The sequence below is a fragment of the Amblyomma mixtum genome, chromosome 1, assembly GCF_055824585.1.
Source record: "Amblyomma mixtum isolate Tamu chromosome 1, ASM5582458v1, whole genome shotgun sequence".
NCBI lineage: Eukaryota > Metazoa > Arthropoda > Arachnida > Ixodida > Ixodidae > Amblyomma > Amblyomma mixtum.
Window position 1 is genome coordinate 234,631,455 of NC_143012.1, and position 27,618 is coordinate 234,659,072.

General features: G+C 45.2%; 2 protein-coding genes across 3 annotated transcripts in view; one reads left to right on the plus strand and one right to left on the minus strand.

The window, feature by feature from the left end:
* The first annotated feature begins 166 nt into the window (after nucleotides 1-166).
* LOC149371157 (transmembrane 7 superfamily member 3-like) lies at nucleotides 167-25,408 on the plus strand. Its single transcript, XM_089564703.1, has 10 exons — nucleotides 167-367; nucleotides 3,104-3,451; nucleotides 17,242-17,519; nucleotides 21,556-21,742; nucleotides 22,173-22,259; nucleotides 22,350-22,430; nucleotides 22,804-22,956; nucleotides 23,042-23,139; nucleotides 23,772-23,934; nucleotides 24,399-25,408. Exons 1-10 carry the CDS (start codon nucleotides 280-282, stop codon nucleotides 24,632-24,634), a joined length of 1,719 nt encoding a protein of 572 aa, XP_089420829.1. The 5' UTR covers nucleotides 167-279; the 3' UTR covers nucleotides 24,635-25,408.
* The window catches only part of LOC149371158 (paired box protein Pax-6-like), a 59,362-nt gene continuing 57,066 nt past the window's right edge, over nucleotides 25,323-27,618 (minus strand). For both annotated transcript variants that reach the window (XM_089564713.1, XM_089564710.1), the window contains exon 9: nucleotides 25,323-27,219. In XM_089564713.1, the coding sequence (XP_089420839.1) occupies nucleotides 27,119-27,219 (101 nt within the window). In that variant the 3' untranslated portion in view covers nucleotides 25,323-27,118. The remainder of the gene's footprint in view (nucleotides 27,220-27,618) is intronic.

The following is a 27,618-nucleotide window of genomic DNA, read 5'->3' on the forward strand; positions in this document are numbered from 1 at the left end:
GTGGCGAATGGTTTCGAACTCAACAAAAGATGTCAATAATACTCAAAAGAAGCTTTTATATTTTCTAGTAGCAAGATTTTGATACATATTTTGTCAAAGTATGTTTTTATTGCGTTTTTTTAAATGCGCAACTAGTGCTGCTATCCGTCGGCTTTTATTATTTTGTTTGTTTATCGAGCGTCGGTGCGTCAGAACGCCGTCGCGCCGTTCGCGGTGCTGTGTGTGTATCGCGCTGAAAGATGTGCGGTTACTGTCAAATTATATTGCGGGTATTTCTACATGGATTTTATGCGTGAATGTGCGAAGATGAGGCCCTTTGTGATCGTGTTGTGCTTTCTTTCTCTGGTGCGCGATGGAGAATTAAAAGGTAAACCTCCTGTCCAAGTTCGGTACACTTCCTATCAATCTTTTGTGTTGCTACGGTTGTTGCTGTTGTACTGATCATCAATCGCGCTCCGCACGTAGGAACACATAGGAAACACTTGTCGGGTATTCTTAGCAAGAACCACTTCACGCTGGAGAAGTGAACCAGCGCCTCTGAGGCAAAGTCCCCTCGGTTCTCCTTTGACTTCGTTTTTGTTTCGAGGGGCGTCGTGATTTACTCTTTGATCATCTACCTCTGCCGGTTTAGTAGTGCGTTAGGTCATCACACCTGTTATGACTTACATATATTATGTCATTCCGTGTCATACAGTGGAAACAATAGCAACTTGGTAGTTTTACTCCCGACGCAGCACGCGGAGTTCGCTCAGTAGCATACAGCGTTTGTGTACTATATCTACAGAGCAGTGGTCTAATAAACTAATAAACTGTGTCAGCTGTTAGTTGTGCTGTAACGCGTAATCATTCTCGGAAGAGAGTATGTATCAGCCTCATCGGTATGGTCTCAGGCATTGAAGCATGAGCTAGGTCGTTATCGAACAGCGTCGTGGCGAAAATTGGTTAAAAATTGCGACAACTTGACGCAACGGTCTCTGGCGCCAACGTCGTTCACCTATGTAAGTGAAGGGAAGGGTCTGTGAAGTGTTCTACTGCCTTGCACAGTTTCCGGTCCGATTGCTTAACTTGTGTTGTATTGTTATCGCTGCTGTTCAGCCCCCTCAATTGCTGCCAAGTTTGTACTAATCAGTTCTGCGAATGAAAAGTCCGCGTGTATTTTGACGGAGCATGTAGCATGTATGGTTATAGAATGCGTCATTATCGAGAGGTAATCTCACGACAAGCATTTTGCCTTTAGATTCGTGCTAGGAGTTAAGTTGTAAGTGCCGTTATCAACTCTCACAAAGAGGTCAGTGCAGGATAAAGAAATACTGCAGTTTCCAGCTCTAGAGGGTTTATCGAGAGCTTAAGTAACAAATAAGCGATTGCCAAGCTAGCCAACACTTGTTTCATAATGGCAGGAAAGATCATGCATATGGAAAAAGTCGAACAAGCAGAACTCTACAATAAATACGGTCATGCTCATGAGAGGCTTTTCCAGATGATCACAATGGTTCAGTGCAAAAGCTGGTAATATTGGTTGCACTACCAAACATTTTATGTTTGATGCTTGGTGTCTCTGACATTTCTCCGAACAAAATGCATTTGGATGTTCTTTGCAACATGCTAGCCGAGCCTATTGTAAATGCTGTAAAATGGAAATGCAGTTTGGAACTTGGAATACAAGTTGTGCTAAATATGGTTTGCCTTCTGGACTGTACGCTTTTTTCTTAAAGCAGCATTGAGGACAAATTGAAGTTGGCCTGTATCAACAAGCACACTATTTTAACTGAAAATGGCGCACTTAAAAGCTAGAGAAGGCAGAAAAATGATATACAGGTGTCGCCATCACGGGCTCATTTCACGAGTATACTGGGGTGTATCAAGTGTCAAATTGTGTTCGAAAATTTTTAAGTGCAATTTTGTCAGCGATGATTACGTCTTCTTGCTTCCAGACAAACATCAACATAACCAGAAAGAGCCATATAATTGATTTGAAAATGAAATTGAAAAATTAGTTTTTGGGGAAAAGAAATGACGCAGTATCTGTCTCACATCTCGGTGGACACCTGAACCTCACCATAAGGGAAGGGATAAAGGTGGGAGTGAGAGAAGAAAGGAAGAAAGAGGTGCCGTAGAGGGCTCAGAATAATTTCAACCACCTGGGGATCATTAACGTGCACTGACATCGCACAGCACACAGGTACCTTTTGCGTTTCGCCTCCATCGAAACTGAGAACCGGAACTGAATTAAGTTGTTCTCCATCACCCTTTAAGTCATTGAATCGAGAGATGCTACAGATATAAATATTGGAATGTTGTGTTTCACGGGAGCACATTGGTTTTAAATGCCGTACCCACCGGCGGCAATGCACATCTGTCGCTGGTTGGCTAGTCTTTGCATGCGGTTGTTGAACAATGAGGGAAGTTCTTGATCACACCAACAACTTCCTGAACCATAGCGTCCTGACCTCCTATCATATGGCTTCTTGCTCTTTTCCAATCTGAAGGAACATATGAAGTATATGGACATGCATCTGACAAAGTGGTTGGTGCAGTGTGTCATCAGTGTCGTCAACAGCTATCCTCACTGTTCTCTGACAGCATGGAAAGTGTATAACTGCAGAAAGGGATATGTTGACAATTTATATGCCACTGCTAAAGAAGTCATTCTAATCTTTCATTTGAATGTAACATCTCTTAATTCCTTCGCCTAATGAAAAAAGTACAGCCCAGGAGGCAGAGCTTGCTGGACATGCCTCATCATATATAGTTTTCTGGCTCTTGCTCCTGCATTGTTTTTTATTGCATTCTATGCACTAATCACTGTAAAAGAACTGCAATTTGCACTGTACAGTATTTCTGAGCTTTGCAAGTCATGCAAGAAATCCGAAACTTCTTTTTCGTGGTAATATGTGGGTTTGACAAATAGCATCAGGAAGTTGTTGTCAGGCCCAATGGTGATATCACTATATTCAGCTTTCAATTAAACATTTGTAAATTATCAGCATCTGTCTTAGCAACTGAGGGTGCAGTGTCATCTGTGATTGTTTTGGAAGCTGTGCGTTTTTATATTCATTTCCATTCCAACAACTTCTTTCCTTTTCTTTTGGTCCCTTTGCAGATGAACAACTAAAAGCCACAAATAGCGTCGTCATAGATGTGTCAAGCGGTTTGAAGGCGTACCATGTGAGGACTTCTTTGCCGGGACGATCGCTGACTCCATTTCGTGCAACTGGCATCCCGTCGGAGGCTAGCTACCTGATGTTCCAAGCACACACACAGAATGTGCCAGTGACCATTGCATACAATGCGGAGGTGCCTGCTCCAGCTGCAGCCAGTGACACGGGCACCAACACAGGCTTGGTCATTGTGCTTGAAGCGTGGACTACAGATGCTACCACCTATATCCACAACTCAAACATCGACAACGTCACGGCACTTCTTGTAGTCACCGTGCATGGCTCAAAAGGTGCGTAAGGAATTTCATGCATGAAATGCTCGGAGCCAACGCTCTGTAGTTTTCTAGGAGTGAGCTTAATCCCAATGGGCACTGAACGTCTCTTGGACGTCCTGAAGACATCCTGAACGTCCCCAGGACATCCAGGGGAGGTTCAATGGCCATTGGGAATGAAACTCGAGTAATGTTTGCTGAGCAACTAATTGTCTGTCAGTCTTCAATAAGGTTTTCCACTCATGCCACCAGTTTCTAGCGCACACTGCAAGTTGCTAGTTCGGCCCATGCATTGACGCACATTTGCTGGTTTGTTCAATTATCCATGGCTGAACGGCTTGAGAGGCACATTGTGAAGGTGTCCTTCAGGTTACTGAAAGAGGCTCCAACTATGCAGCAAGCCAAACTAATTATACCTTTGCCATCCTGCAGGTTCTAGAGTCCTTAAGCGCAGCTTTCTCTGCCATCAGTATTGAATGTGTGACAGTATTTGCCTTTTGTATAGTCACTCGCTTCTTTCTCAGCAGTATATGAGAGTCCTAGGTGTTCCCTTTACTCTGTGCAGCCGTTACCTCCCCCCATGGTGTTTTCTACAATTCAAATTGGCCAGGATGGCAAGTTGAGCTAGCTGGTGATATTCCTTGATGGCGGCAGTGCAAAATGATGCAAGTTCTAGGGACAAGTCAGCGCTCAACACCTCTCTCTGTCAAAAGAAATGAGATGTTGTGGAGGTCGGATTCGAAAAGGGTTGCCACTCTGTACCCAACACTTGCCCCGTTCCAAATACCTATTTAAAACCTAGAAGTACAGGCAGTGAGCAGAATTGAGAGCTGTTGAAACCTTATTTTTGTAAAGGCATCCTGAGTCAGTCTGTTGAATCAAACTGATGGCCATCAGAATGCAAACATGATGTGTCTAACAGCAGTCTCCAGACATTTCGCCCACAGGGCAAGCGGCATTGCAGATCAGTGCCTATATTATAATACCCCTGTCACATGGGCACTTTCGATCCTAATTGAATTCGATCTGCATCGAGAATTTCGAGCACGATTGAAGCATCAGGTGCTGCACAGGTATTTTCAATGCTAGTTGAGAAGTTGCCCTCATCTCTGTAGGGTGGCACCGAATGTCCGCCAACATCCATAGCATGCTGTTGTCCGCCGTGCGGGGTGATGATTGCGATTCATCAAACTCCTTTTTCTTAGCCGACATACTTTTGTCAGTTGAGCGACACAGACACAGCGGAAGCGGTCGCAGCATCGGCCGGCATACACATGGAAACACTAGCTGTGTTTGCACCGGCAGTAGACCCTGTTGTTGAGGTTATTTATAAATGTGCCTTTGTATAGCAGGCATGGTTCACTAAAAAAGTCTATCACACTTTTTAATCAGTTTATACGTTAACATTTGTGCTTTTGCTTTATTAACTTCTTTTTATTTTTATAGCTCAGTGTGGGTGAGAGTCAGCGCCTGCTTTCAGTTGCGCTTGACACCTCAAGGGTGCTCAGAGAATCGTGATCGAGCCAAGCAGGTTCACTTGAGAATGGTCATATGACAACCTCTTATCTGCATTGAATTCAATGAGCATTGGCTCAGTGTGGATCGAAAGTGGCTGGTGACAGGGGCATAACTTGACATGTTGAAACTGCACTCACCGATTCGCTGAGGCTACAGAGGTAGTCATACCTTTCAGTTGCAAAGAAAAGCAGAGTGGTAACATTGCACTGTACGTGCTCGTTAGATAGAATTCCTACACCCTGCCGCATTTGTGTAAGCTTCTTTATTAGGTAAAAGTAAAATGCGTTGAAAAGGAAAAATTACGTGTACCAATAAAATACTCGTCATCCTCGTAAAACGCACCTTGAAGTACAGTTTTGCTCATTAGCAAACAGCACTAAATTTTTGGTCACTACTTTTGAGTGCACCTGCTAAACAGCTGCATCCAAGTTGATGGCAGACCTCTTAGTTTTCATCCTATAGCCCCATCTTTTGTGGTGAAGGCCATGCAACCAGGAAAGTAGTCGTGGAATTGAGTGCATTTTGGCAGCGACGCCTGCCTCACTACCTTAACAGCTGGTCGAACAGAATTTTTGTACTGGGGCTGAGTGCCACATCAGTTTCCTTTGTTTTAGCCACTCAGTGAACACTTCGAGGGGCTGAAGTTAAAAGAACACGGGCCCTGTTTTGATGCTGAGAGCCAGAAATATGAAGACTAGTGATTAAACTCACAATAAATAAAAGCCATGTGGCTGGGAAAGGTTGGCTATTGGGCAAGTTGGTAATGCGTTCTTGGAAATTAAAAGCACAGGAGAAAACCTGGTGCGGCAAGGCTTGAAAGGACAAGCCCATGTTCTTGTCGTTCGACTGGAGGGTTGAAGTTTTATTTTTTTTCTTATTTGTTGAGAGCAGGACCGATTAGATCTGCTGTGGCGAACGACTAGTACAGTTATGGAATAAGCGGATGAGAAAGAAGGACTTTTATGCAAAGAAAATTTTTTGAAGACGAGTGCCGTGTGAGTGGAGTCCTCAGCCAAGGACCCTGGTAGATTTTGCCGTCTTCGCTCATTCAGTCAGCTGCAGCTGCCAGCAGGGTCAGAGATGGAAAGCTATCTCTCCCACTGCTCGTTAGTTGGATGGGGGATAGTTATGATGGTCGTATTGCATTGAGAAGCCCATACCATGTGGTAGAATATAGAGGGTTCTCCACATTGGGGGCAGTTTAATGCGTAGGTTAAGGTTAGGCTAGGTTAAAGGTGCACTGAAGAGGAACCTGAACTCGTCTTTTTGCCGCGGGAACTCAATCTGTACGTTGTGAGCATTCTTAGAAACTTAGATTTATTGCCCTGTGTGGACGATTTCCCTAATTAAATCGAATTACCGTCCGGCTCCCACCCTTTTTTTTTAATTCTCCCTCGTACGGTGGGCGGAGTCGACCAACGCGTGGAGTGCCTTGCAGCCAGCTCCGTGGAGGCTTTGCTTTCGCTTTATTTTGTTTTTTAGGTTTCCGTGAATAAGTAGTTTCATTCGCAGATAATATAGCCGCAAAATAAGCCCGCAGAAATAAAAATACGCGCGGACTATTTGCTTCTACGGACTACTACGTATTACTCCGCCGATGGCAGAACACCAAGCCGCCGCGGGACTGGCTGAAAGGCACTCCACGCGTTGGTCGACTCCGCCCACCGTACGAGGGAGAATTAAAAAGAAAGGCGGGAGCCGGACGTTAATTCGATTTAATTAGGAAAATCAGCCACACAGGACAATAAGTCAAAGTTTCTAAGAATGCTGGGAACGTGCAGATCGAGTTCCCGCGTCAAAAAGACGAGTTCAGATTCCTCTTCAGTGCACCTTTAAGGTTTGGTTAGTCTTGTGGGGCAAGGGAAAGTGTTGTTCTGTAGTTGTCTGAATATGTTTCTTGTTCCTTCGTAAGTGATTTGTGGCATGGAAGATATGTTTGCCAGGAAAGTCTTTGGTGGTGGTGTTAGCGGCAAAACTTTGTTGTCATCAAGACAAGGAGGGTGTGGGGTTAGGGGTCGTCTTGAAATAAATTGCATGGTCCCTCACGGCGGCGTCAGGTGGCGAGAAGTCCATGCTTCCAGGCGGCCTCTAGGACCCAGCTCAGTGTCCGAAGTTGTGTCTCCAGATACAAGCAGAGCAGCGCTGTCTCCCACTGATTCTGGCTTGAGAATTGGGGTCCCCCAGGGGTAAGCCCTTAGGGCACTCATGTAGTATATGATTTAGGTTTGCTTTAGAACATGAAATCTAGTGGGATTGATATACTGTGGGGTACATAAAAGAATATATATAGGAGTTTGGGAAAGTATGGATTTGTAATTGCCTCCAGGCAACTTGTATTGTGTAATGTCTCTGAAAACGACTAGCAGCAGTTGATTGATCTGCTGCTTGTCCTCCCTTTGAGCCCAGCCGGCTAAATCTCTGGTGCCTGTATGAACGACGAGGTTTTCTCAGAGAGTGGAGTGAGCTGGTGTCCAAACGATAGTCACAGTTCTTGTGAGGAGTAATTGTTGGAGGAGTTGGACACTGTTTTAGAGGTTATTCCACTGTGTGGGTTTGCAGTCGATTGTGAGTCTGTGATGATAGTAGTTGCCGTGGTTTTTGTGATGGGGAGTGAGATGGCTGCCTCTTCAGTTTGCAGCGTGGTATTGTCTTTGAGCATGAGGCGAGCGTAGCCTGGGTAAGAGTTGGTGACCACCTCAGTCTGCGTATGTGCTCTAGCTTAGTTGTGTCCATGTAGATCTCTGTTGCTGCGGCCATATGCAGTCTCTATCTTTCAGGCTCTAACAGTTAGTCGTCTTTGCCGCCGCGGTGGCTCAGTGGCTATGGTGCTCGGCTGCTGTCCCGAAAGACGCGGGTTCGATCCCGGCCGCGGCGGTTGAATTTCTTTGGAGGAGAAATTCGAGGCCCGTGTACTGTGCGATGTCAGTGCACGTTAAAGAACCCCAGGTGGTCGAAATTTCCGCAGCCCTCCACTACGGCGTCTCTCATAGCCTTAGTCGCTTTGGGACGTTAAACCTCACAAAACAAAACAAACAAACAGTTAGTCGTCTTTCAGGATGCCCTGGGTGCATGTTACTAGGGAGGGAGGCTATTCGTATGTTGGCTCTGATTTCATCAGGGATGTCTACCATGGGAAATTTATTTTTTCAGTAGAATATCCGAGACATTGTAGTAGTCGTCGGCCGTTTGAGGTGGTTGCGAGTCTTTGCTGCTGGGGGGTAAGGTGGGCTTCTATGAGCTCTCCTCTAGAATGCTATAGAGTCCCAGAGCTAGGAATCTATCAGTGGCTGTGCTCATGGGTAGACTGAGGGCTTGTTTATATGCTTTCCTGAGTAGTGTATTTACCTGCCTACTTTCACAGGGCTTGAATGTAGCATATGGTGTGGCGCACACAAACCTGAACAGGACGAAGGTCTGTATGAGGCGTGTTGTGTCGTGCTTTTTCATTACATAATTCTTGTTAGTGAAATGCCTAAGCATGTATAGGATTTGGCCAGCTGCGGCGTAGAGCTTGCGGATCATCTAATTGTTACTTGTCTTTCTGTAGAAGTATGCCTAGCACCTTGATGAAAGGGAAGGGTGTGATACCGATCCTGTCCAACTCGATTTCGATGGTTGGCGTTGCAGTGTTCTTGAGATCTTTTGTGTGCAAACAGAAGTTCCAATTTCTGCAGTGCACGTTTGAAGCCAAATCTTTCCACATGCTTTCAGACAATGTCTGTCGCTTGCTGCAGTTTATCCTGTATCTCGCCTCCCGAGCCCCTTTCCTATCTAAATTGTTATGCCATCCTTGTATAGTCCGCGGCGTATACCCGAGTTTTTATTCAGTTGTTTTGGGAGATTAATAAGGACGATGTTGAAGTGAAAGGAAGTATAATTTTTTTTTTTTGAGCGCGAGGCTTATCTTGAGCGAACGTAGCATGGATTTAAAGCCAGAATGAAATGCATCTTGGTGGCATCAATATATCTGATAAGAGAGGTACCATCAGCAACAAATGAAACGCGAACAAGAAAATTGAGGTGGTGACAAAAAAACACCTATGTATTAGCTCTTGGAAAGTAAATACAAGCTAGGTTGATTAACACCTCTTTAACACGAGGGGGGGGGGGGGGGGGGGGGGGGACAACATTCATATACACTAGAGGTGCCTTTGTTCATTCAAAACCATTGAGCTGGTGTGGTGGAGTGGTCAGCTTGCTTGCCTCGCACTCTGGAGGCCCTGGTTCGATTCCCCAACTCGACCAATTTCCCACTCGGTTTTATTCATTAATTAATGCTTCTGGGATTTCTCGCTCACGGATTTCTCGCTCACTGGGGTCCCTAGTATGGGACCCCAGTGGCGGTGGCCGCCGCCCGGGCGCGCCCGACTAAGGCTTGTTGGGCCTGTATGTCGTGGCAGCCGAGCAGGGTCGCCTCCCATTCCTCCCGGGTTGGGTTGGGGATGGGGGGAATAGCGGGGTTGGAGGGGCAGGCCCACGCCATGTGATAGGTGTCAGAAGACACTGCACTACAGTGCGGGCAGTTGCCGCTAAAGGAGGAGTCAAAATGTTTCGGTGCTGCCGGGCACAGCAGTGTATTGGTGAAGAGGCGGAGAAGGAGCCGCTCATCCGCCTTCTACAGACCTTTACATGGGCGAGGGTAAAGGTGATGACTGTCTTGATAATAGGTTGCGATATCTTTGAACGTATAGACCAGATCAAAATCGGGTTCCTGATCAGGTGGGGAGGAGAAAACAGCCCAGTGAGAGAGCGTCTGCTGCCTCGTTTCCTGCCAACCCCTTGATGAGCAGGGGCCCATATAAGGTAACGGTGTGTAGTGTCCGTATCCCGTGTGCAACTTCGGTAGATTCGATTGGCTAGGAAGGGAGTGCAGCCTTGTTCGACGTTCCAACAGGCCCCTCAGGAGTCGGTGATTGTGTATTTTGAACCAGAATGTGAGGCCGCGAGAGCAATCCGGACCTCATCTGCTTGTGTTGCACGACATGTCCAGTGTACAAGCAGATTTGACAAAGCCTATATTTGTACAGGTGCTAAAAAATGGATTATTTTCAAAACACATGCCAATGTTTTATTTTCAGTTGGAAAAATATACTGACAGATAAATGTGCATTATTACTGCTTGACATGAATTTATGAAAACGCCCTTCTTTCATAAATTCATAATTCTTTCATAATTTATGAAAACATGCTGCAGAACACTTAAGCATATTTTGACCAAACACTTGATAAAATTAATTGAGGAAAACGTTATTTGACAGAATTTCACACAAAAAAAGCTGCTTATAAAATTGTTTAGTTTCATTAGTAACAATCAGCAAATAAACTGGATAGAGGCATGCATGTTACAAAGGGAGCAATTTGTTTCATTAAACTCTTCTCTTAGTTCTAACAAATCAGTTCAACCAGGTGTGCTGCAAGGATCGGTAATGGGCTCTTATATTCTTTGCCGTATATTGTTACGTGATGGTAAGCCGATGAAAACAGGATGACATGATGGATGGTGATGGCATAATTTAATGGCTGTGGGCCTAGAGTGAGCGCTCCTGGCCTCGCCACTGCCCACCTCATCTTCTTCTAGTCCGTGACATGACCTGGGGCCGATGAGCAGTCATCCCGATCGTGAACTATAAGGGTATTGATGATGTGAAGCACGACATGGCAGTTGGAGTCAAAGACTGGTTGACCAGAGAAAGGAAGAAAGTGAAGCACTTGCTGCCACGGTGCATGAGCGGATGATCAGATGAGCGCTGGCCTGCGAAGCTTTTGGGCCACAGGTCACTTGGAGCCGATGGCTAAGGCCCGTGAGCACACTGAATGGCATGGGGGGCTGTGTTAGAACATGTAGGCGGCTTCTCATGTCGCTGGGGTTATGGGTCTAGTCATGGCAGTGGCGTCAGTTGCTCATGTCTTCTGGTTGGGGCTGGGATGGGGTTGGGGTGAACAAATGAGGTCTGTTCCGGCCTGGTGGGCTTGGGCACAGCCAGGTGGTGCGCACCAGGAACACGGCCGACGACTACAGTAGATGCCGTGGTCTCCTTCTCACAAGTGTACAATCCACTGCCTGTGCCACAGAAGTGATATAGTTTTACAGATGTCAGACGGGCAAATTTAGTGTGTCTGCCAACGGGTGCATTGCGCCTCATGAAGTGTCACAGTGGCGACACTGTGGTACACTGGGAAGATAATGCCATGCAAAATGTACTTTTCCAGCAACGCACTGTGCATGGGCTTTCCTTCCTCTATTTTTCTAAGGTGAAGCTGCTGTACCTGTCTTACACGAGAGACGCTTCACTGGGCAGACACGACGAACTTCGGAACGATGCATTAGGTGCTGTGCTAGCATTTTCTAAGCTCACGCAGAAGCCCGTGTACTTTCAGCACTGACCTGCCTCAAGAAAGACACAGTCTGGTTCTCTAGCTTTCTTGAGTCAAGGATCAAGCGGATTAAATGCAGTGCTGATAGCGTACTGCCCAGCAGGTATGTTCACAGATAGTAAGCACACATATCTGGCCTGACTAGACAACGCCGATGCCTCTCCAAACTATTCCGCAAAGTAAATCACGCCAGCATTGTACAGGAATTTTCACTGCTCGGGACAGCTGACTGTTCACGTCTACTGTGTGAAGAGTGCTTCAGCCGAGTGTACTGAACTCGCCGAGCTTACTGTGATGCTGTGACTTTTGCAGCCAATTTCAGTGAAGCTAATCTTGTGACGCTGCACAAATGACTCTAAACTTGAGTGTCACTCATTTAAAATGACAATTTTGGCCGTGTGACAGGAGTATTATGCAATCAACAAAATTTAGGAGCTTCAGCAATTAATTCCTTACTACGTTGAAGCGCAAGCTTCAAATTAGTTGCTGCGAAGATGCTACAGATCACTGCACATGAATGCGGTTAAGCGTGTGCAAGGAGTTTTGAAGAAATTAAGATTTCTTTAGCTCTGTAATTATCGGCCGTGCCAGTCTTATACAAACCATAAATTGGGGGCTATTTGGAAAACAGGTACCGGAAATAGAACCGTCCATATTAAGTTGCTGTTCCGAAAGAAATCGATTGTCTTCATATTCATGCAACCATTAATATCTATTACTTCTCTCCAAGTAAATACTGCCATGCATAGAGGGAAAGATAGTTGAGTATGTATGATATTCAATGCTGCTATGTTCTGCTCCATGGACTGACATAGTACATATGTTGCTCGCATTCTTCTCTTAATTTTTGCTTGCCAGGAGCAATGAGCTTACGAGGGAGAACACTCACACTCAGCCAAATACCAACTTATGGTGCTGACGGTTGCATACCTTTATCTAGTTTGACCAGGTAATATTTGTTGTTACGTTTAGGGATATGAATCCTCAAACATTTTTGCAGTTCTCCAAGGCAAGATTTGCTTACTGTTACGATGTGAAGGATACACAGTAGCCTTAAAGTTTAACAGTAATAAAGAATATATAAATGCCGTACATGTACCTTTTGAAACAAATTAGCGCAGCGAGAAGAAAAAACTCAAACAACTTGATCATGCAGATAGAGGGTATAAAATGGCCCGTTCAGACTGCCTTCTGCTTCGCAGCAGTTTTCAAGCCGACTGCTGTGTCAGTACCTAAACAGGACTGAAGGAAGTATACCATTGCTGGACGGCTGCATTCATTTGTGTGGATGGCAGTGACCTGTTCGTTGTGCTTTGACACAGAACTCAACGCGTTCATCACTGTATTCAAGATGGCGCACAACAAAGAATATGAATAAAGAAGACTGGGCTAGTTGGGGTTGGTAGATTTGATTCACTGGCTGAAACATGGTTACTAGTGCTAAAACATGGTTACTAGTGCTAAAACATGGTTACTAGTGTTTGTCCCGTAGGTATCTTTTCGCTGTCCCTTGTCTATTTTTAGCGCTAATAACCATGTTTCAGCCAAAAGAATATTAGGTGCCAAAGAATGACGGAGGTTGTCATGATCCAGCATTATGTACTCGATATAAACAATTATTGTCTTCATTGCAACATAAGAGGTAAACAAGTAAGTAAGAGCTGTTGTGACACGGGTAGCATGGCCGGAGACCGGTCATGGGACGAGGAGGATGGGAGACTGGGTTCGGAGGAAGGTAACGAAAAACTTTATACACTTATTTACATTATTTACATAGAGCGGGACTGAGAATGGCTCTCAGTGGAAGGGGAACGTCTTCGTCAACCGTAGTCGACTGGAGCTAGCAGGCTTCTCTCGGCCACACTCACAGCCGAGTTAAATATTGTTCGGATTCCCCAGATCCCTGGCTGGGGAATAATGTTCGAAGAGCACTGTCCAATCGGATGGACCGAAGGGGACGTTCTTGTTACCACCCACAGCAGGGCAGGTGCGGGCTTTTCCACTCTCTCGCAGCTGGGTCGATGAGAGGGGGAGATGCTGACTCATCCAGCCCGGCTGGAAAGGAATCTCCCACAGTCTTCCAGCAGGTGAATGAACTTGCCTCCCCACCTGTTGCCCAGAACCCGAGACGGGAACACAGAAGTCTTCAATTAACCGCCAGCTTGACTGGCGCCGCCACGTCGCCTCTGCATCCGCTGTGGTTGCTCGGACAATACCCCCGGCGCGTCGCCGGCCTTCGCCACTACTGCCGTGGTCACCTCCGCTCAAGGAATTTCGCTCGGAGGGCGGCATTCCAAGCACCCACTTCACTTCACCACCGCCGTCGCGAGGTTGTCGGCCTCGTCGATTGTTCACGGTTGCTGCTTGATCGGGCCCACGTGGTCAGAAGTACGGTCACGACAGAGCTCAGTGAAACCACGAAACAAGTAACAGTCACGAGGAATGTCTGCCGTACGCGCACACGTGCACACTTCTGGCTAGCAGACAATGCAAGCAGTCATCTACACTGTGGGGGGTGTGGCGCTGTGTCACAATGTGGCGACTTTGCTCCGTAAATCTTTATTTCACGCAAATTTCGGTTTTTGTTTTTGAATGGTCTGAAGGAAATAAGTTATGTTCATGTTCTTTTATGCCGTGCTTTTTAGCCTAATTGCTACGTACTAAATTTATATTGCTGAATAACTGCAAAGTTGAATTGTATTTTATTCCATTGTGTTGTGTTTAATGTTATTCTACTACTGCAACTCCTGTCTTGACATAATGCTGACTACCAGTAAATTCAAAATATAAATAAAAAATGTCTTTTCTATGGAATGCGTGAGAAAACTAGAAGGACTGATGTATGCTCGGTGATATTTTGGCCACACCTGTACATTGCTTCAGTGTACAACTTGCACATAGTATAAACCAATTCTAAATTATATATGTTTGCGCCATGAAAGCCACGCTAGTATATATTCGATTCAGCATCTTTTTATCTTTAAATATACCTAACAGGGGAAGCAATGGAGCGTCATTTATTGCCCTCTACTCAGTGTTGTAACCACGGGTGCAGTAATTTTCAGTTTGGCAAAGTTTTCTTGGTTGATAGGATAAGGATGCGCTCCAAAGCAATCCCCTCAACATCCCCCTGTAAACAAGCAGGTAGGTTGAGGAGCGAGGGGACTGCTAAGTGAAAGATACTATCAGTAACGCATGAAACATGAACAGGAAAACTGAGGTGGCAGTGCAAAAACACCAGCCTATTAGCACCTGGAGAGCAAATGCAAGAGAGGCTAATTGACACTTCTGTAGAAGAGTCTCCGTGCAGTCTAACTGAAATTACCCACCACAAGTATTAAGCTTCCGTTGGCTATCTTAGCACAGCTAAAAATTACGAGAAATTTTAGCGGCTAAAGTGCTGAAAGGCGAAAGCCTGAGTGCTGCATTCTGCTAAGCGATTGTTCACTTCACATTTTGTTGGTGCATTAATTAACTGCCAATTAATGACGCTTAAGCTTCGCCTTTAGGAGTGGAACGCGACAGCGTGTTGTAGCGCTGAACGCCACCACCCGTTCGGCGGGATGCCTTGCCCTTTGAACGCAACGCTTTTTAAGGAAAGGAAATGGCACAGTAATTCTCTGTGGTCTCGATGGACACCTGAGCCGCACTGTACAGGAAGGGAGGAAGTGGAGTGAAAGAAGAAAGAGGGGCCATAATGAAGAAAATGAAAATTGTATTTGAGGAAAGGAAATTACGCATTAACTGTCTTGCATATCTCAGTAGACACTAGTTGAAAAATTATATTTAATGAAAGAAAGTTGCGAAGTAACTGTCTCACATATTTCGGTGGACACCGTCAAACACGACAGTTTGGACCAATCTGAAACGCGGACAAATACGCCTTGCTCCAGTAAATTGGTTTTTGAGGAAAGGAAATGTATCTGTCTCGCATATCTCGGTGCACACCTGAACCTCCCGGTACCGGGGAGGGAGGAAGATGGGAGTGAACGAAGACACCGTATTCACTAGACGCACCTTTGTTCATTCCAAACCATCGAGCTGGCATGGCGGAGTGGTAGCGTGCTCGCCTCGCACTCCGGAGACCGGGGTTCGATTCCCAAGCTCGGCCAATTTCTAACTCGGTTTTATTTATTTATCTGGTCTGACTAGAAAGGTTAATTGGACTAATTGGTTAAGTAAGCAATTAACTAAACTCAAACTTACTTGGAGCATCACTATATGATCCCTTTAATTGGCTGCATGGTTAGTAGCCAAAGTACAATTGGCCCCGTTTGAAATTCGCGCACTGTGACGTTACGACCGTTTCGACCAACTGAAAAGCGTGACATTTCTGTCGACAGCTCCTGCTTACAACGATGAGGCATTAAAGGCTTCCGCCTTAATATTAGCACTAGTCCACTTCTGTGAGGCTTAGTCGCAAGGCATGCCAGCTCTGCTCTTGATGTCTTCCAGAGCATCTCAGGAGCAATAGTAGGTACCCCAGGTGCTTTAAAGAACTTACACTAGGAATTTGTGGCCATTGCTGAAGTTGGCTAGTGCTTTTTCTGCGAGAGATATTTTGAAGCTTTTCTTTTAGCTTTGTATGACAGCTTTTGCAGCAGAATTAAAGGACCAGTAACCTAAAAATTTTTGTTTTTGCCGTAAACAAGCACCTTTTTCTGATTTCTGGCTTGCTGTTTTTATTGTTTTGATCAGCGCTGAGTTCCGGATGCCGAAATTATCGGAAATGGTGGTTTTAATTTAAACATTGACAGGTACTAAGCACGTGAATCAAAATTAGACACCACATCTCTTCGTTGCTTTCGATTTCTGTTGTACTTCAGAAAGAGAGTGCCTCTTCTTCTCGACTGCACCATGGTCTGAAGGGCCATCTATTCCAGTTGACGGTTTGCACCCTTGTTAGCATTGCATACATCAGAAGTAGCATTTTCTTGAGGAAACATTTTTGCACTTAAGTGGCACCTTTCCATTGGTTTTCATATTTGAATGGCATTTATGCACATTTTTTTGTGCATTGTCACATCATTGTGTATTCTTACCCCATCTTATGGCGCCTTGACTTTTATCAAAGGCCTGATTTTGAAATAAAGAAACTGCCAGACTTCTTGGCCCCTTCTGGGATGGGTGAAAGAGTGACGTCGACAGTAGGTCATCTTACGTGTAGGAATGGCATGTCAGCAGTATATCAGAAGTTTGCGAGAACCTTTGGTCAACAGCCATGACTGCAATAGCAACCTCACAGTAGAGTAACGGCCCCTTGTGCTTAAAGCACAGGGTTCAAGTCGCTGTACCGCTGAGAACGTATAAATTTTTCTGATAGGTACAAGTATTCTCCAGCACAGTGCTTGGTTGTCTCATGGAAAAAACGCACAGAGAAGACTTCATTGGTAGCAGTACGAAAAAAAAATGGATGAGAACAGAAAAAAAGGGCGCACGAACTTCCTGTTCTCATTCATGATTTTTGTGCTATTACCGATGTGGTCTAACCAGCTTGCCTGACGTCGAAGGGAATGCCATCTGGTCTGTCATGTCACAGTGTTGACTGTGGTGCTGAAGCGGTGAAGTGCCGGAGCACTTATACGTAGGCTGCTGTGTATTTGCTTTTCTCTCCTGGTGGCATAATAGGGCACTTGGTGTTTAATTGGTCTGTTTTGTTGATTACTTATTCTGCTGTGAAATTTAAGTGTTTTTGTGTGTCATCCTCTTGGGTATGGATTCAACAGCAGCACTAAAAATGACGCAGATTAGGAAAAACATAAATGATGCCTCTTTACTCAGTTTTTATTGGGGCTGTAAAAGGAATATCGGGTTCATCATAATCGTACAAGTTGCATTTTTTCTTCTGTTTGCACCAGTCAGGTGTGTGAAGAAGACTGCTGATGAAAAGTGCTAATGAAACATTAACTCATCAGATCCGGTGCCCGGGGGCTGCAACATGGAGTTCCCTGTCGAGGTGTCGCCTTTCCTCCGGCTCGTGCTGAAGTCGACGGAGCTAGCCGTGGAGTTTCAACATGCGAGCGGGGGTGTGCCAAGGGAGGCCCCAGCTCCCAAGTGCAGTCGCAGCCTACCATTCTTCCGATATGACTTGTACGTCTACTATCTCGATCAGTGGGACCTCTCGGAAGACCACTACCTGACCGCCGTCTCCAAAATGATTGATCCCACGTCAGTGAAAAGCAATGCCCATCCGGTATGCAATGGCTAACTGCTTTAATATCGATGTACCATCTTCGTCAAATGAAATGCAAACAGGAAGATTGAAACACAGACACAAAAGCAGAAAGACATTAGCTATGAGAGAGAAAGTACAAGTGTGGGCCAATAGAATTAGTTGAGGGTCTCTCGACTAAGATCTCGTTTTGCTGTTTGCATTTCAGTTAATGCTCATAGTGCATTACATTGTTGCTACTTTCTTGCTCTTTATTGTTGTGCATTTAGTGACGGCATATTTTCTCGGCAAGCTCTCTAGAAGGCCTTGATGGAGTTACCTCTGTGTATTGCCTTGCTTCAAGTAGCTTTTTTTCTATAAGCACTTTTTCCTATCTAGCCGCCGCGGTGGCTCAGTGGTTATGGTGCTCGGCTGCTGACCTGAAAGACGCGGGTTCGATCCCGGCCGCCGCGGCTGGAATTTCTTTGGAGGAGAAATTCTAGAGGCCCGTGTACTGTGCGATGTCAGTGCACGTTAAAGAACCCCAGGTGGTCGAAATTTCCGGAGCCCTTCACTACGGCGTCTCTCATAGCCTTAGTCGCTTTGGGACGTTAAATCCCATAAACCAAACCAAACCAAACCAAACCAAACTTTTTCCTATCCCCGCCTTTCTTCATATTTGCACAAACTTTTACTGTGGTGACTTGAACCATTTGCTACCATCTCCCTGTCTATTGCCACCTGTTCTCTATAACTGAATTCAATGCTACTCCAACTACCCATCATTTATATTTGGTTTAAGCTTGTTTACATACATTTTGCATTCAGTTCTTTTCACATACACATGAAATTTGTTTGTCTACAGCCAGCTACGATCTTTTATTAGAACTAGGGGTGTGCGAATATTCGAAATTTTCGAATATAATTCGAATATTATATTTTTAGTATTCGTATTCGATTCGAAATCCAAGTATTCGTATAGTCACGAATATTCGACCCGACGCGAATATTCGTATCTAGCCGAATATTCATTGTGAGCACCGGCGTTCATTTCGGTCCGCAAGCCCTATTGACAGAGACATAACAACAAGGCGGCGCCCAGAGCAATGCGCATTCCTTCCTCCAAGGGCCATGCCGTAGCTGACTGCGCTGGTGAGCTTCTTTGTGGCTATACCTGCGAAACTGGTATAGTCAGAGCTGTGCACGAAGTACCTCGCAATACGTACCAGGTCAGTGCCAAGTGAGAGGGCCTTTTCTGTGGCTGGAGGAGTCGTTTCAGCTAGAAGGGAACTACTTCGGCCTGACCATGTGGAGCAGCAGGTTTTCCTTCACGACAACCTTTTATGTTCATCCCAGCAACGCGCGTTCGTGCCGATGGCAAGCTAGCCTTAATCAATGCTGTGTACCAGCCATCTTCTCTGATATTTCCACTCTTCTAAGAATAATTTTCGAGACTGATACTTTTTGTGCAGCCACACACACCTTTTGTGTTCATTTAATCATCGATAGTTGAACTGTGATGTTCTTGGGTGCTCAAATAAATGTTTTGTAGTGGTTAAATGCGTCTGTCCTTGAATATTCGATATTCGATTCGATATTCGGAGCCAAGTATTCGTATTCGATTCGTATTCGAAGAATTTGATATTCGCACACCCCTAATTAGAACTGAAGTGAGGGGAAAAGTGATTTTTAGTTGCAAAATTGTGGTCACGTTTATGAGTTTCATAGGCCCATATTATGGCTGAAAATTCGTTCTACATGTAATGTGCTTGCTACTCAGAGGTGCATAAGTTCTAGGCTGTGTAAACCACACTGAAGACAATTCCATACATTGTATGCTTGCTTCCAGAAACTAGAATTCAGAGGCTCTAAATCACATTCTCACCTCCTCGTTCGCAGCTTCACAAAATATATTCACAACAGAGCCTCCCCTGAGTCCACGTATTTCCCATGTCCGCAGCGTAACCTGTGGCGTCATCTGTAACGCTATCATCAAAAGCCTGAAGAGCAAGTTTTTAACAATGTCTGTTGTTATAGAAGCCATCTGCCTGACTAGTCTTGGTCATACGGGTTCCGCCAATGGCATAAGTAAGGCCACTAGTTTTCCGCGATTCCATGAACAATTTCAGATTTTAGCATTTCTCACTGAAAGCAGCCACGCACTATTTTTTTGCTGATATTTTGTTAGTGGACATCAGTAGGAATAATATAATGATGGTAATTAGTGGACATCAGTAGGAATAATATAATGATGGTAATTAGTGGACATCAGTAGGAATAATATAATGATAGTAACCTGAATAATTTAATTGTATTAATTCACTTTATATGTAGAATCTGGTAACAAACGAACTTCTGCTGGTGCCTGACACACTTGCTCCCCCATGTGCTCAAACAAGCAAGCGCGATTAGCTCTGCGGTTCTGGAGACAACACGCCCGCACGTTTTTCTGCTAGAAGAGTCATGATACTGGAGCCTGTCGAAGGCAGTATCACCAAATTTTCACAAATATCGTGCGAGTTTTTTTTTTTCTTCTTCTTCTTTTTTGCTGTTCTTCGAGATACCTTCAGCGAGCTCACCCACTAGGCTCGTGAGCTGCGGTGAAAAGCCAACTTCTCAATGACCATGGGCCATTGAGACGAAGTGCACTGTCGCTTCTGCGTGAAAGGCCACATGCGTTTGTGCGCGGGAAGCTTTCCGCGGAATATTGCAGATGCTTTGTTCTCACCTCGCGGAATGAAAAATTTTCCACCAAGCCAATAATGCCTATGCATGTGGGATTGTAGCATGCCACAAGCAATAGTTCACACAAAAGCCAGCATAGTTGGTGGAGATTTTCTATATTTTTGCATTTTATAAGCAAGTAAAATCCCTGGAGCAGAGCAGAGAGGTCTTATACTGTCTTCTACTGTACATACTTTTCTGCTGCTTGCAGTCATTATCAGAATTATCTTGTGTGCCAGTTTATGCGTGTTGCGGTAATAGACTATCACAAAAACAGCTGTAGGTCACATATAATAAGATTATTCAGCAAAGACTTTGTCGCATTTAGGTTTCAGAAGCTCTGTGAGGTCAGATAACTTCATCCCTTATGAAGGAAAATCTGTGTGTGTATGGCTTGTTATAACTGTACTGGATGCTCTAAAACGTAATATGCTTGAATGGCACAAATGTGGTCTCGAGACACAGTATGCTTAGTAAAAAGCTTGAATATAAAACCATTCCATCAAGAGGTCAGTTCCATTTGTGAGGTCAGTCTATCTTCTCAAACGTTTGGTTTGCTCAGTGGAGGAAATAAACCACAATCTCTAAGTAGGGTTAATTTCTGAAGTCAGAATTCAGAGCTGAAAGCCAGCTAGATTCGTACTGAGTGGCAACCCCAGTGTACTCTTCCCTTTTTTGTAATATTTATTTTCTATTACAGCATTTTCTTTCTAGTGCAGTATACTTTGCATAACAATTAGAGTTGCTTATTAAATTGACTCCAGGGATTGTTCTCAATAAAAATTAATTTGCTTGCTCCGTTTGTGCAGCAGGAAAAGACACACTTATGGCCGAGAAAATTTGATTTAAAATGTTTCCGCCATGTTTCAAACTCAAGACACTTGCACCAGAATGGACTGGTTGCTACCATTTTGAAGTGAATGGTGATGGAGCCTAGCCTGAGGCATCTGCACCCAAAAAAACTGTGTTGACGCAGGCAGTTTACTTGCAAAATAGCCATTGAGTGCAATGCCTGTATTTTGCTTTTCGGTCTTTTGTAGCTTGTAAAAGCCCCGTTTTCTGTGAGAGTGGTCTCTTTGTAATTAGAATGTGGTACCCTGTTGATACAGGCCAACTTCACTTTGTCGTTAGTGTCCTTTTAATTTCAGTGTGTAATTCTCCCACAGCTGGGAAGATAACAGGACATGCTTTTTTGTCTGTCCATTCCTTACGTTATTTGTGCCACTAATGATGAAGAACCAAGCAGCCTGTCTGCATGTTCTGTCCAGTTGAGTGATAAGATTTGTACCAACATATTTCTGATTTGCAGTCATGGCAGTTTCTGATGTACGTAAACCTATCTTTCAATTCCAAGGTGAAAGCCTATCGTGAGAACCCGAAGACCCGGGCGCTGTTCCTGACTTACCCCGGTGAAGGCGCTGTGTACGCGGTGCTAGTAGAGCAGGCAACCTGGGATGGCAAAATCCACGAGGCAGCCTATGTGCCCATTGCTACTTACGGATGCCTGTGGTACACCCAGTCAGAAATGTGCCGTCGGCTCGGTGAGTAAAGACCTATAAATGCCATCTCTGCGTCGCTGTGATGTTGCACGTCATTACAGTGAAGTGTCTTCTGACGCGTAAAACCATGTCGTGTGTGGTGCATAAAGAACAAATAAACATGCTGTTTACTTTTGTAAGAAGATCGCCCATTTGTGATGAACCCCTCGCCCACCTATTTTTAATTTTTTTTAGTGCCGCTGTGAATTTTATTTTGACACAACAGAAACCACAATTGGTGGTGAGTGGTTGACTGTAACATCGGGTACAACTGCCATAAGTGTTCCAGGACCTTTTTATCGGTAATCGTGTATTTCTTCTCAGAGCCATTTTGTTAAGAAAGCACTTGGTGGCTCAAGATCCTTGCACGAACAGCAGTTGCATTTTAACGGGAACAAAAGTGTGACTTTGTATTACTTCTTGTCATCCCCAGAGAGTGCCTGGGGACTCGTGATTGCCCTGCTCTTGAGTGTTGCTGGCCTCATCATCTGCTTCAGGGGACACCGATTTTTCTCATTTCGTAAGTGCTGCTGTCTGCTTGCTCGCCCACCAGTCGCACTGGTTGCGGCAAGAAGCGAATGTCATGTTGCCGTTGCTGTTTTTTTTGCAGAGATGTTCTTCTTTGGCTTCCTCGCATTTTCACTGATTAGCTTCATGGTATTCATTGCCATATCAAGGGCGTCTGCACGTGGTAAGTGCCCGTGCCATTCGTCGCATTATTTCCCTGGAGATGTTTAGCTGCGTGTTTATTTTTTTAAGCCTATTACAGTGGAAACCTCTAATCATTGTGACTTCTTTTTTTTTAGGGGGGGGGGGGTTGTTTTATTGTTCTTGTCGGATGGAGAAATTACGTTTCATTAATATAGCCCAGAGCTGTGAAAGCAAGTCTGTATGTTAAATTGACCCTGTTTCTATTCGTAACACCTTTTTAAGGACACCTTGCAAATCTCCAGATCCTGCCTTTACTGTGGCATGCGCCCATTGCCGTTTCATTGTTTAAGCGGATGGTGTTCATGGCATGCTGTGGACAACAGAGTGTGACTGTGAGCTTGTGGACTGCGCAGATGGACTTGTGGCCGCTCTGGTTGGAGGGGTTTTCGGTGGAATCCTGTGGATGGCGATCTGGTGGTTAATTGCCATCCCGGTGCTGTCCATATCACTCTCGGGATTAATGTTCGGCTTCCTGGTCGCCGCCACTGTCCTGTTCACACCTTTAGGTTGGTGTGCCTCCACCTTTTATTTTTTCTCTTGCTTCCAAGGCATGGCACAGATTTCAGCTAGTGCATGTTGATTTGTCCGCAGGGGAAGTGTCATTCCTTCAGAACAGTATGAGTTACTGGGTGTTCCTCAGCTGTATTATGCTGCTGCCCACAGTGCTTATGCTCCCGCAGGCCAAACTGGTGAGTGTGCACTCATATTTCTCCTGCATGCATAGCCATACTGGGGGTGATACATCACCCTAAATATCGTGCAGATGGGCTGTACGCGAGTGATGCGTTTTTACTTCATATGTTTAAGCAGGCCTAACAAAATAGAGAAGGCTCATGTCTGCTCTTGTTTTTGTCAAACATTGGTTAATCATTCTAGCTGATTCTTCCGTAGTTATCTTTAGCATTGCTTTAACAAAGCTGTATACAGGCTTCCATAAATGCCATGTAATTGAAGCAGTATAAAAATAAAAATTGTGATGTCTAACCTTTGAGCGACTTAATATCGGAGCAGACCATGGTTCCCCCATGTGTTCTGCACTTTTTTGCAGGTGCAAGAGATAAGATGGCATCGCGGTATTGAGCTGGTGATTTTTCTTAGCTAACTTGTTCATTGAAAATGTGGCTGTGGCTGTACTCGGCACCTTTTGGAGTGAAGTTGACAATGCAGAGAACAGATTCTGGAGTGTAAAAATTTTTAGGAAATTAATTTACGCGGCATGGTTGCAGAGCTAGTACTGACGTAGTTTGTTTTAGCTGATGCTGTGTTTCAAAGAGATGTCAATAGTGTGCCTTGCTTCGCATTTTTTTATTCTTCTCTGCAGCTGAGCGTGCTGTCGTGCACATTAGTAGGCAGCTACTGCACCATCCTCGCAGCAGACCAGTACCTGGGGACATCATTGTCGTATGTGGTGCTTAACGTTGTGCGGCGATCGTTAGTTCCGGGCGGCTACCAGGCAAGCAACACAGTTCCCTTCCAGCTAAATGGTAAGTCTTCTTAACTAGTAACCTGCTTAGTTTGTTCAAGTAATTTTTTTCTTTTTTCGTCTTGAGGTCTGTAGTAGTTTTTTTCACTCTGATGTAAAAGCTGGTCACAACTCTTACTACACAAATGAGGAGCAAACTCTGGTTCTTATGCCATTGAAACAAGTGAAGGTGATAACACAGACCATTGAATTGTGCTTTTGAGATCTATGTTATATTGATATATATTTTTTTGTAGTTGCTTTTGTTGTCACCTGATAAATAATGAATGTTGTTGCAATAGCATTCAAAGGATTAAAACAACTTCAATGTAGTAGGTACAGTGTAAAATCGTAGAGTTTGCTTTTGTAAGCGTCAAGTTTTTTAGACCTGATAAGATATGTTTGGCACTTCCTGTCATTTAAGCCTCTTACCAGCAGTGTTTAAGGTAACCTGGAAAGTGACGGATTTTCGTGCTTGAAATGCAGACGTGCTACTGTCCCTGACATGGGGCGCTCTCTTTCTACTGGGAACCGTGCTGCAGCTGTGGTCAGAACGAGGCAGGGCACCCTTCCCCCAGTCGCCATACCACAAGTGGATACGAGAACGCAGCTCTGCGGGCCAGCCCCTACTGGCAGCGACACAGCTGCCACCACCCGCCTATGGAAGCATCAGTGGCACTGCACCCCCTTATGACCCGCCGCCCTCCTATCGGGCATTCTGACCGGCTAGCTTGTGCTGACTGTTTTTTTACAAACCTTACCGCTTCACTTGCCAACACATTTAGCTAGGGCACCTCCCAAGAAGAGTCCTGGACTGGTGTCTGAGTAACGAAACGTGTGATTTTTGTTCACGTTATACTGTTCTGTTTACTACACTAGCCTAGTCGGAGTGATGGCAAATGATTGCATGTTTATCGAACAAGAGTCGCGAATGAATGGAATCAAATGTATAACCGGTTTGCACCTGTAATTTAAAAGTCTGCAGCTTCGCCATTTCGTTACAGCTGCTTTACCTTTCTTGACCACGCTTTGCTAAAATCAGATTGCCGGTGATGCCCTGTGAAATCTGTGGTCGAGAAATGTCCATACAGTGTTTGCTTGCCTAAGATTGGCAAGTACTGTAGCAAAGGAATCGGACAGCTTATGGTCACTTATATTTGTAGATAGATAATATACACTGTTACTTGTTGATGTTGATGTGGTGATACTTTTTGTTTTCTTTTTGACAGTTTGTATGTGTTATTAAGTTCCTCTTGGTACCCTTTTTTTGGTGCCGAGCTTCTGTCTTCACCAAACTATTTTGATCAAATGAAATTCAAAGAACAGTGCCCAAAGCAGCAACGTGTGAAGGATGTCAGCATTTCTCTCTCCTTTTTTTTAAGAAATGTGACAGCATGAACGAACTCTAAATGACGTTCATCATTTTCTTTTATTCTTCGCTTTGTCTTTACCGAAACTCTTTGGGATGAGCTATATTAAAAGTATGTCTCTTGACATTTCTAAAGTGTGCGCCTGTTTTGCTTTTGCGTACAGTTCTGTACAAGTTTCCCAAAACATCTCTCTGAAGGTTCACACACATGACAAGAGAAAGGACTGTTGACATGGTGCGCAAGGTAATGCTGCAGTCTCAGGATAAGTCTTGACAAAGTGGGAACACCGGCGTCCCGGGTACAGTGAACAAACTGAAACATTCAAATGCCATAGCTGCACATCTCTTGAGTAAAGCCAGACCAAAAACAAATGTCATTGCAATGTCACAGTGGATGGCAGGGGCAGTGTTGTATTTCATTCACCCACTTAAAGAACACACATAGTGTCGGCTGGACCGCATTTGCACTGCCCAAGAAGCTTGTGGTCGAAAATTCGAGGCCTAGGGAAAAAGAGCTGCAGCTCGATTGCGATGACAACATTGACAACACTTGAGACACCTCATTCAGAGGGTAGAAGATGAAGAGATGGTGACGCACCAAGAAAGGACAACGAAAGGGAATGCTTGCGGGCATGGTCGACTAGAAGAAAGGTCCTTATATTCTGGTAGCAGTCTCGGTGGCTCTTGCCGGAATCACCTGGTCTCGTCGTCCACCAAAGTTTGCGACAAGCAGCGATCGAGGCACACATGTTAGAGTGTTCATTACACGCGACAGTGGTCACAGGGACAGTGAGCAGCAGTGTCGTTTTGTGAGTTGCTTATGCAATCACTTTACTGCAAAGTCTACCTAGCTGAAGTCCTGTTTCTGCTGATGCTGGAACCTGTACACTTTGTAAAAGCTAGCACTATACTCCGAGACAACTTTGTTCGCCAGTGAAGAGAAAGTTACAGGGGCGGAACGTTTGTAACTATATCAGTCCACCAACATTTCGGCCACAGGGCGCCCACCTGGAATGTTGATTGCTGCACGATTGGTTTGCTTCGTCATAGATGCATGTGGCGCCATCTACATACACTTGATGTAACCAGACATGCCTAAACAATCTGTTGGTATCAAAGTGACTGCTTTCAACATGGCTCCTAGCATTGAAAATGTGCAGTTATGTTAGAAATATGCCTTAAATAAGACTTGGTGCATTTCGGCTCTGTAACTTTGACTGCATTGGCAAGAACAGTCGCAGAGTATAGCGAATTTCGTTCCTTTGCACCCAAACGCACACATAGCTTTTCTGCAAACAAACCGAACAAGGAGCACAGTACGTCAGTTTGATAAGCCAAGTGAAAGTGCAGTTGGCCATTCGACCATGGATCTGCTGGAGTGGGATGACGCATCTGTCCAGCTCTTCATGATAGACGGTGAATGTGCACCGATAAAAAATGCTGGTGCACTCGTTGGAACACACTGTATCTAGGGTAATGAGAGATAACACAACCCGCATGGCAAATCTCTCTGGCCACTTTGATCGGAGGATCGGCTAGCGAGAATTTGGGTTGGTGGTGCTTGCCACCTAAGCGTGACTCCATGTGACTCACAAAACTTCACTGCTGCTTCACGCTCCCTGCAAGGGGGCACGCACGTACGCTGCTGCATCGTTCATCGAGAGTTCCGCTGTGCGCTGGCTGGGTATCCGTGCGGACTAGAAGAGAGAGCTTGCGTGTCGGAGCGCGACTAGTCCTTGTTGGCGCAGGCGGCCGGGAAATGGTCCTGGAGGTTGGCGTACGACCTGCTACCCTTGGCGAGGCTCAGGTCGGTCGGGTACCCAACCATGGGCCATTGTCACTGCAGCCTGGGCCAGTAGTTGGACGGCACAGACAGGTCGGTTGTCTGGCCCGGCACCTGCACCGGCACCGTCACGCCCGGGGAGATAACACCTGCACGTTTGAGGTGTCACCATGACTCAAAAGTTCCAGATCCATCAAGACCGCTAGCCGCGGAGCGCACGAGTCTCCTTGAAATATCGGACTGAGAGATGTGCGCATTTCATGCGCAGCAGCTGATGCCGGTTGAAAAGCTGCGCATAAATTCTTGTCATCGTAGACCGGCAGAGTTAAGCCCGTGCGGATGTAAATGGGACTGACAGCACGGCTGCATGTGCCTAGGACTGACTGAGACACGCGTGCTTGATGCCGGTTGAAAAGCTGCGCATAAATTCTTGTCATCATAGACTGGCAGAGTTCAGCACGTGCGGATGTAAATGGGACTGACAGCATGGCTGCATGTACCTAGGACTGACTAAGACGCGCGTGCTTCGTGAAGTGACCTTTGCGTACTTGCTT

Coding starts and splice junctions, on each gene's coding strand:
- LOC149371157 (XM_089564703.1), top strand. CDS start 280: ATGGATTTTATGCGTGAATGTGCGAAGATGAGGCCCTTTGTGATCGTG. Junction 22,431..22,803: donor ATCAAGGGCGTCTGCACGTG/GTAAGTGCCCGT, acceptor TGGACTGCGCAG/ATGGACTTGTGGCCGCTCTG. Junction 22,957..23,041: donor TGTCCTGTTCACACCTTTAG/GTTGGTGTGCCT, acceptor ATTTGTCCGCAG/GGGAAGTGTCATTCCTTCAG.